Here is a 10216-nt window from a genome sequence, read left to right on the forward strand (position 1 = left end):
CACTGATCTGCACCTTGAACAAGTTTTCTACGACTTCTATGAGTGTGCGGTCGCTGCAGGCTGCTGAGAATGAGATCTCAGAAGGAGGAGGTCGCCCACTGGACCACCCAGGGCCGGATTTACAAGGATGTGGGCTCCTGGGCCGCAGCCACCTTTGGCGCCCTATCGGCTAAGGAAAATTTATTTTACTAATCCAAATTACAATAAGTTGATAGGTAGTTCTACACTTCAGCGGATACGATTTGATGCACGGAAGGTTAAATATGCTTCCTAGCCAATAACTCTGTGTTGTTCCCAAAGAAACAAACTATAACGTCATAATTTTTAAATGTTTTAATATTGTTTATACTCATAAAGACCCTGAACTATTAATGCACCTCCTTTTTTCACCTAATTTGAAAAAAGCATTTTTTCCCCCCAAACACATATTCATTGAAAAAAATAATATTTGCGTAAAAAATAATATAAATATATATTTGCAGTGGGTTATTGCCCCTTTAAGGCAAGTCTGGCCCAGGTACCGCTGATGGAAGAAACAGGTCTGGAATAGCAGCGTGGTTCACTTATGTCTGTGGCCGGCTCTGGTTGCAGTTTTGACCCAAAATATTGTTTTGTAAAAGCCTAAAAAAGCAACAACAAACCAAAAAAAAAACACGAAATTTTTTTATTGGTAGCTACAAAGACGCATCTCCTCCCTCTATTCTCACCAGGTGAAACTGTCGTTAATAAGTCATTACAGCTCGCTGACTTTTTTTTTTTTTTTTTTTATCGGCTTCGACCACTTGGAGGCTCCCAGCAGCCTTACTATGCGTCACTTCGCCTCTCTCAGTCGTTGATCATGGCGGAGCCGGAGCCACAGCGCAAAGTGGAGCCTCAACTTCTCAATGGGGACGACGACTTGAACGACGAAGAAAGAGAGGACGCGGACGCCAGCGAGGCAGTGAAGAGAAAGAGAAGAAAGAAGAAGAGGAGCCGGACGAGCGGGCCAGGTGAGGCGCATCACTTTGGTAATCCTGGGGGTTGCGGGTTGGGGGGGTTGCAGCGCCTAAATGTTCCCCCCTTCTTTATTTCTCTCTGGCTCGGTGTAGTAAAAGAGCGTAAAACACAGGAGAGTTTCCAACCTGTCAGAGGGAGTTTTTCTTTTTTCTGTTTTTTTTTTCTTCTTTTAGGCTGCAACACAGTTTGAAAAAAAAAAGAGTGATTTTCAGGAAATGATTCAAAGTTGTCCTGCAAGTACAAAATGAGGGGATCTCATATTAATTTAGTTTCATTTCATTTAATGGGAGCAGCAACAGTTCACTGCAGGAAAAATTATGCAAGAAAGAAAAGAAGAGAAGTCACCGCATTATGGCTGCTTATTTATAAGAATGAGGCAAAATGTCTTTAACAAAAAAAAAAGAAAAAGAAAAAAGTTGAGGGGCTTTTGCTGCATTATAAGCCGTGTTTATACCACAGCACTTAATGTCATAATGCTGCAAGATACATATGCCCTTGAGGATAAAGACTAAGGTGTAGTGAAGGAATTATTCACAAGCTCTGCCAAGTTCAGAACATGGCGGATACACTTTCTTGGAATGAACCACAAATAATCAACTCTATGTGTGTGTGTGTGTGTGTGTGTGTGTGTATGTGTGTGGGTGCGTGTGTGCACATGGATGCACAACAGTATGTGACTTTGCAGCAGGGACAAACGAAGCTGAGGGAGACTCTGGAGAAGCCGGAGGTGTCGGCGAAGTGGCAGCGCAGCTGGAGCAGCAAACCTTGGAGGAGAAGGAGAGGCCCGAGGATGCAGAGGAAGGTATCGCCTTCATCTCCCACAGTCATCCTCACCAGCAGCAGTGGTGCTGCTGGAGCTCAAAGTGTAGTAAAAGTGCCACTGTGAGACTCGGCAGTGGCACGTCTGCAGCGTGCGGACGCCCCGGGAAATGCGCCTGCATGGAGTAGGGGAGGGGAGGTTTCATCAATAATATTTCTTCGCTTTAATAGTTGCGTCGCAAACTAATGGTTCCTTCAACAGATGGCGATGAAGGGGAAAACTCAGCTGTCAAAAAGAAGAGGAAGAAGAAGAAGAAGAAAGGAGGTAAGGCGCTTGAGGTTGGCGCTGCAAAACGAATCAGTCGACACCCAACCGGTCGACAAACTGACTCAAACACTCAAAACTTATCCGCATTTTAACATTTAACAACTTCATTCTTTTATGTAGTTTATTTTTTGTTTTTTGAAGCTTTAGTTTGTATTACAGTCCAATAACATAATAGTGTACAACTGTGAAGGTGGAAGGGAAATGATGTGTGGTTGGCAACATTCTCAGTAAATATAAATATAGAAAGCTTAATCAGCCCTCTTTACTCTGATACTGGCAAATAAAATGAAGTTCTTTCAAAGCTTTTAACATGGCGGTGGCAGCATTGTGCTGTGGGAATGCAGGGGCTGGGAAATTTGTCAAGATAGATGGAAATAAACAGGGGGAAAAAAGGCTGGAAAACAGTTAAAGACTGGGGTGAAGGGTCACCTTCCATCAAACCTCAGCAAGCTTAAAATGAAACCATGTTCATAGAACGGCCCAGTTAAAGTCCAGACCTAAGCCGAATTGAGAATCTGTGGCAAGAACTTGAAAAATGATGCTTACAGAGCTCTGTTTTCTATCTGGGGTTAAGTTTGTTCGCAAAGAAGAATTGGGAAACATTTAAGTATCTAGAGGAGCAAAATATGTCAGAGACGAACCATAAATCAGAGAGAAAGGCGGTTCTGCTCAGGGCGCTGAATACTGACACACAACAAACCCTTAAGAAAATTATTTAGCAAAAATAAATAAATGTTGAAAACCACAGATTACCTTCATTTCTCCATTTCTTCATTTCTACATGATTTTACGCTCAATATCTCCCCATTGAGCGAGATATGTTGGTACATCACACCAAATCCCAATTAAAGTGACAAAAAGTGTGTTTAGCATGCATGCAACGACAATAAGCAATATAAGAGACAACAGATGCCTTCATTTAATAGCAGGACAGCAGGATTTGTGTTCTGAAATGTAAATATCAGTGTTCATTAACTTGTTTTCCTGCCCTGTATCCCTCTTCTTTCCTGCGTTTCTACTTCCCTCTATCTGGGCCACAGCGAAGGGACAGACTGACCCTCCCTCAGTACCTATTTGTGAGCTCTATCCCAACGGGGACTTTCCAAAGGGAGAGGAGTGTGAATACCCCCCATCGAAAGACGGGTGTGTGACCTCCACACTCGGCCAGAAGTCTCCTGCAGTGCCTAATTTTTTATTTTTTTTATTTAGGCCCCCACATAAACCTTCAATACGTCTCTCTGCCAAAGTGTGTCTTTTGCTCTTTGACAGCAAATAATAAGTGCCACAAACCCGTCTAGGCGCAGCGCCGCGTGGCGGACCACCAGCGAGGAGAAGCGGGCGATGGACCGAGCCAACGAGGAGATGTGGAGCGACTTCAGGCAGGCGGCCGAGGCCCACCGACAGGTGCGCTCCTACGTCAGGAGCTGGATAAAACCGGGGATGACCATGATCGACATCTGGTTAGAAACGAGCCGCAGAGCTTTCTTCAACGATTCGCCCCCTCGTGTTCTTCGTCCTTCACCGCCCGTCTTTGCTGCTTTCTGTTGGTGGCAGCGAGAAGCTGGAGGATTGCTCCAGGAGGCTCATCAAGGAGAACGGGCTGAGTGCCGGCCTGGCGTTTCCAACGGGCTGCTCCATCAACCACTGCGCTGCCCACTACACCCCCAACGCCGGAGACCCGACCGTGCTGCGCTACGACGACGTCTGCAAGATCGACTTTGGTACACACATCAACGGTAGGCGCTCTTTTCCGAGCCACGCCAGCGTGTTTCACACTTAGTGAGAGAAGGGAAATGGTTTCAGTGTTTTACCCCAGTAAGAAACAGCTTTTGTGTACAACTACACTTTTAGTTGTTTGTACCCGAAGCATTTTGTGACACTGCCACCACATTTTTATTGATACATCAACACAAAATATATTGTTGCAAGATGGCGGGAAAATGATGAACTTTTAAGTTTTTACACGCAAAAAATGTTAAAAGTTTGACATGGATTTGTAATGAACCCATTTTACTGTAATGTCCCTCAATTAATCAATCCGTTGAAAGCAAACATAATTCACAGGGAGTAAATAAACCATGTCCTTCTATATGTGAACAGAAGGTAGTGCTGGGACATTTTTACGAATTACGCCTTACAAGTAAATATTGTTAGAAAGAGGCTACGGGAAATCCACTGTTGAGTGAAGAGCTGAACGTCAGAGGCTGCAAAAGGCTTGGAAGCAGGTGGAGGTTCACCTTTCAGCTGGATAATCATCTTAGACATAAAGCCAGAGTCACATGGTTTGGATAGAAACGTTATTCATGTGTGGAAAGGGTCTAGTCAAAGTCCAGACCTAAAATAAATTGAGACTCTGCGACATAGGCTCTCCATTCTAACAGAGGTATTTAGCAAAGCAAAATGGGAAAAAATGAGACACACTCCGAAACAATTACAGAGAAAGGTGAAAGGTCAGATAGGTTCTGTAAGATATTGACTGAAGTCATGCCACACTTTTTTAGCTTTTTATTTACGTTATTTTATTTTATTTTTTTTAAGTGTAATTATGCTCATTTTTCTTCCCACTCCACAAATTCTAATCTACATGGAGGGCAAAATAGGAAAAGAATAGCATATGTTTAGAAAAGTGATCATTTCATGCGATGTGAGAATGAGAATTTAAATCGTTTCATCTTTCAGGTCGAATAATAGACTGCGCATTCACCGTCACTTTCAATCCAAAGTACGACAGGCTGCTGGAGGCTGTGAGCGATGCGACAAACACCGGCATCAGGGTAACACCGTTTTTTCTCCCCCACACTTTTTTAAATTTTTTAAATCTTTCAGATACAATAAATTAAATTAATGAGAGTCTACGTTTCCTGCCTTCCAGGCATATTTACGGAAACCTTCTTACTTAACTAAACAGAGCTTGTTTGCGATTTCACCTCTACCGTAATGCCACGGTGCTCTTGAGAACCTGCTTCAAAAGGCTGATTCAGAGAGAGAGAAAAAAAACGTCGCTGGGTAAATATGAGCAAATGTAACGGAAAAATGCTCTGTAAGCAAACGCCGTAATTCACAGGGGGTAAATGGGACATGTCCTTCTGTATGTGAACAGAAGGTAGCGTTGGGACATTTGTACGAATTGCTCCTTAAAAGTAATTATTGTTTGAAAGAAACTTAAATAAAAGGGACCTTTATTACCTTAATCCCCTATCACATTATGCCACTTTATTTGTAAAGCACTTTAAGCAGTAATAAAGCTGGCCACAGCATTAGAGGACCAATTCATGTAGTCACATATCGTTACGTCTCAGCTTATACGTCTTTGGGAACATTTAAAGCATCTGGTCCACTTGGTCCTGTTGGAACGAGACGCTTCATATCGGTGCAGCAGATCAGAGGGACAAATGGAGCAAAGTTATTGAGACAAACACGAAGATTTTTTTAACAGGAAGCCAAAGTCGGTGAGGGCTTCCAGTTAAAAATCAATCGACTGTGTTTTATCGCAGTTAGGGGAGCAGTGGAAGCCGTACTTTTAAGTAGGAGGACAGCACTGCAGCGATCCAAGTGAGAGGCGACAGAAAATTGTGTATTATTGTCTCCTGGTTGGTTTTCGGGAAGGACAGGTTTCATTTTTGACACTTGCTCGAGTTTACTTGACTGTCAAGTTTCAGGTTTCCATTTTTACTCCAAAGGGAGAACGCTCAGTGTAACGGATACTGCGTCGAGCATTAGGCCTAGACAATGTCGCTTCGTTCTTGCTCTCATTGAAATCGTAAACATTTTATGCCAACCGACTATTTCAGAGCTAAGAACTGAAACACTTAAGAGTTTCTCTTGATAAGGGTGGCATTTTCAAAAGTCTCAAATCAGCTTTTAAATCCAACAGGAGAAGCCATTCTAAATTATTTTATTGTGGCTATGCAAGCCCAAAATTATTATCTTCAAGTAAAATCTCTACTTGTTAGGTGAGGTTAAAATGAAACAAACCCTTCAGTTTTAAGAGTAAATATATTTCACGCACATATCCGCTGACCCAGAGTACTGGATCTCTCCCAGTGTGCAGGAATCGACGTGCGCCTGTGCGACGTCGGCGAGACCATCCAGGAAGTCATGGAGTCTTACGAAGTCGAGATAGATGGAAAAACGTATCAAGGTGAAAGGAGGCTCGTGCCTTGCATCCTCTGACCCGGTCAGTCTCCGTTGTGAACGCATGAGTGAAAGCTTTTTTTGTTTCCTTCGCAGTGAAGCCAGTCAGAAACCTGAACGGCCATTCGATTGGACAGTACAGGATACACTCAGGGAAGACAGTTCCCATCGTAAAAGGTGGCGAGGCGACCAGGATGGAGGTTTGCACTCAAATTAAGTCGTAGGCAAAAGTGTTTGTTTCTAAACTCTGCCGCATAAGAAGCCAAATGCTGCTGCTGAAATGAGGCACTTCTTGGCTGTTTGATCTTATAAGTAAACCTTTTTAATTCTTAAGTGTAATTGGATGAAGATTCGGCTGGTTGGGCTACAAAAAGGTGTGGGGAGGCGTTCCACTTTGTTGCTCTGTAGTCGCACTCATCATCAGCACTTTAATCTTACATCTCTAATCGAACGGCTGGCCAAAGGATTCAATCTCGTTGAAAACTGCCTTTGACTGCTTTATACAAAACAATAATTACACAAAGGACAACATTTAATATGCCAATAAATACCAGCATCAGATAAAAAAAGTTTCTGTTCATATCACATTTATGGAGTTCTTTATTTAAATGTTGAAATCTAATCCATTGGGGGAAAAGGGGAAGAAAAACAATACATGGATTTTTGGCTATTTTACCAAATAATTACTGTCAAATACTTCAATAAACTCAAGTGCAGCTAACGTCACGAGGACTAAGTAGAGCCCTATGCAGAATTTAATCTTAGTATTACTTATTTATTCAACTTTTGAAAACAGAAACTGGGGTAATGGGGAAAAAAATTAACTCTCCACATGTGCAGTGCGAATGGACTCACAAGATTTGCCACTGTAATTGTTGCAAAAGGTGATTCTACAAAACATTAAAACTCTTCAGATTTTTTTTATTTCAACAGTTTCTTTTCTGTTAAGGATACATTTCCTCCCAGCTCACCAATCGTGCGCCGCGTCGCGTCGGCCTATCGCCGAAAATCCACAGGCCAAGTTCTGCCACACAAAGAAACCGAGCCTCCTCTAAACACAGCTGCAGTAAACAGCTGCATTTGGACAGAAGCAAGCACTTTTAATTGGCAAGTTGCTGCGTCGAGCTTTTTACCTGAAGGCTGCAGGAGGAGAGGAATGGGAAAGGGGGGATGGGGGGGAGGTCGGCTGCTGATGTGGCACCTTTTGCACATTGTATTTTTAGCTGAAGTGTATCGGTGTAACGGGGCCATTACCCCCGCTTTTGTGATCAGAGAGTGGAGTAGCAGCTGGGCGTGCCGCGGGGCTGCGAGCACTTTGACTGATTATCGGTGCAGCGACAGAGGGCGGCGCGGCGTTATCAGCTAATACCAGGGGGGCACTCCGACATCAACCCCGGGATGATAGAGGCACAACATGTCATGAGACGCAGCCAATCAAAGCCCAGGGGTCTCTGCCATCCTTATTACACCTCAAGTGAATAAATCAGCAGCTCTGACAACTGGAGGTTTTAGTCAAATTTACTCTGTCATTCAGCCCCCCGTTTTTGCTGCGATGCCTGCGTCCTCTTGTTCCTGCCCATTTTTGTTTTATTTTTTTATTTTTTACGTTTACATGGCAATTTTTCACATCATGTCAGCAGGGTAATGAGTGCCTCTTTCGCTGCCTTTCAGGAAGGTGAAGCCTACGCCATTGAGACGTTCGGCAGCACCGGAAGAGGCGCCGTCCACGACGACATGGAGTGCTCGCACTACATGAAGAACTTCAACGTTGGACACGTGCCCATAAGGTTCGACTTTCGCGTTTATCCTTCTCACATGGGTAACTTTTTTCAGTATTTTATCTGTGGTTTTAAATGTTAAAGCCAACACTTCCGATTGTTTTTCAGACTACCGAGGGCTAAACACCTGCTGAACGTGATCAACGAGAACTTCGGCACGCTGGCTTTCTGCCGCCGCTGGCTGGACCGCCTGGGCGAGAGCAAGTACCTGATGGCGCTGAAGAACCTGTGCGACCTCGGCATTATAGACCCCTACCCGCCTCTGTGCGACATCAAGGGCAGCTACACCGCCCAGTACGAGCACACCATCCTGCTCAGGCCCACCTGCAAGGAGGTAGTGAGCCGAGGAGACGACTATTAAGACCCTCAGGCGAAACCCGAGGAACATGGCAGCTGAGCTACACCGAGCGCCTCCAGACTGACAGCAGTTATGCAATATCTCTCTGCCCTAACTCTCCACAGCCCCTTTAGGTACAGCATCTCGCAAACTATTCGTAGCTAAATCTTTTTGAGGCAACTGCAGCTCCAAGTTGTGGCTCTACTGGCTTTGCACGACTACAGAGTAACATTTTTGCCCATTTTGCTTTGCAGAATAGCTCAAGCTCAGTCAGACTGGATGGATAACGTCTGTGAACATGCAATTTCAAGCCTGGCCACAATTAAATAATAATCGGACCATTCCAGCATGGGGGATAAGCATTGATCAAAATTGCAGCTCTGGCTGTACGTTTAGGGTAATTGTACTGCTGGTGTTCAACTAATAATCGGCCTATCAACATATTTTCCCACATGACCCATTGATCTCTGCAGCTCCTCCAAAGGTACCTCTCTGATTGAAGGGCTTTACATACTCAGTCTCAGAGCTTGTTCTTGCCACTCCTTTGTTTCTGATATTAAATTGGACAGAACTTTATGCAGCATTTTGGAAAAACATTTGCACTTATATTTTGTGGTTTAAGAGTAAAAAAGGACAAATACGCCACAATCCTTTTTTATTTTAGAGAAAGATAATTTTTTTTAAAGCCAGGCTTAATATTTTCTTCAGCTTGCCTTGTGTTGGTCTATCACATAGAATCCCAATAAGTAGATTGAAGTCTGTGGCTGTAATGTGAAAAAGTTCAAGTGGATCTTCTGTATCACACTGCAATTGTAGCAAAGCAAAAACCTCGTATCACGAAGAGAGCTTACTTTTGGTTTTCTTTTAAGGATCAAGCCAGCAGAAAAAAATGGGTGTATCTTTAATGAATGTAGCATTGCAGGCTTAGTTAAAGGTGCTGTTTTTAGAAGATATGCAAAACTACTTTATGCAACCAAAAAAATAAAGAAAAGAAGCATTGATTAGATAAGCAGCTGTCCAGAAAACACATTCAGCTTTATTGTCATGTTAGGACATCTTGAGGGGGAAAAAAACTGCTATAAGATATTTGTATTATAATATTCTGCTGCTTTGTTTTCATTTGATGCATTTTTTCTAAATAAAATAAAATAAATTGTTATAAGTCTGGAACTAGTGACTATGCCTACATTTTGGTTTTGTGGATATGATAAAACTCTGCATTCATATCACCATGCTGCACTGATGGCTGTTCAGATAAAAAAAAAAATCCATTAAAAGAAATGTGGCAAAAGATATCACATACAGTAGTAAGTCATTACTGTAAGAAACCTTTTACTGCTACAGTTTCCTCACCAAATTCTCTGTCCTGTTTGAATTGGGGATAAAATAATTATTGTAGTTAACTGATTTCTAACTCAGTTTTTCCAAGGACTTTTGAAGGGCGGCTGACCAAAACTATTTGGTAGAATTGGCTGAAATTGAACTGCTTAGTGATCAAACACTGAATTTAAACATTTTTAGTCTACATTTAACCACTTAAAAGAATCAAGAACCCAGAGTCCCACAATCCAGCGTAAAAATAATTTGTCAATTAAACGTTTATATATGTTGTAGTTACTGAAATTGTAACAAATATCTTTAGTAAATGAAAAATTTTATCAATCAGTTACAAGTTTAAATAGTTTATTAAATCCACAATGTAATAATTAACCGCCAAAACATACAAATAAATTAAAACAGATGTTGTAAAATGATGATGATTTATATAAATGTAGGCCAATGTATTTATTTAATGCGTGCATATCCATTTCTATTCTAATACATTTGTTTTACGTGTTTGACACAACAGAAGCTGCAACCGGAAAAAATGTATAAAAGGATTTC

At 42.3% G+C, this 10216-nt stretch overlaps 1 protein-coding gene across 1 annotated transcript; it reads left to right on the plus strand.

Annotated features, from left to right (window-relative positions):
• Nucleotides 1-804: 804 nt before the first annotated feature.
• LOC102228097 (methionine aminopeptidase 2-like) lies at nucleotides 805-8991 on the plus strand. The gene is made up of 11 exons (XM_014473754.2): nucleotides 805-989; nucleotides 1667-1798; nucleotides 2018-2080; nucleotides 3124-3226; nucleotides 3382-3543; nucleotides 3638-3819; nucleotides 4763-4857; nucleotides 6128-6224; nucleotides 6314-6417; nucleotides 7889-8004; nucleotides 8104-8991. Exons 1-11 carry the CDS (start codon nucleotides 839-841, stop codon nucleotides 8354-8356), a joined length of 1458 nt encoding a protein of 485 aa, XP_014329240.1. The 5' UTR covers nucleotides 805-838; the 3' UTR covers nucleotides 8357-8991.
• The last annotated feature ends 1225 nt before the right edge of the window (nucleotides 8992-10216 follow it).

The sequence above is a fragment of the Xiphophorus maculatus genome, chromosome 2 (assembly GCF_002775205.1).
Source record: "Xiphophorus maculatus strain JP 163 A chromosome 2, X_maculatus-5.0-male, whole genome shotgun sequence".
Lineage (NCBI taxonomy): Eukaryota > Metazoa > Chordata > Actinopteri > Cyprinodontiformes > Poeciliidae > Xiphophorus > Xiphophorus maculatus.

Coding starts and splice junctions, on each gene's coding strand:
- LOC102228097 (XM_014473754.2), top strand. CDS start 839: ATGGCGGAGCCGGAGCCACAGCGCAAAGTGGAGCCTCAACTTCTCAAT. Junction 1,799..2,017: donor GCCCGAGGATGCAGAGGAAG/GTATCGCCTTCA, acceptor TTCCTTCAACAG/ATGGCGATGAAGGGGAAAAC. Junction 6,225..6,313: donor AGATGGAAAAACGTATCAAG/GTGAAAGGAGGC, acceptor TTTCCTTCGCAG/TGAAGCCAGTCAGAAACCTG.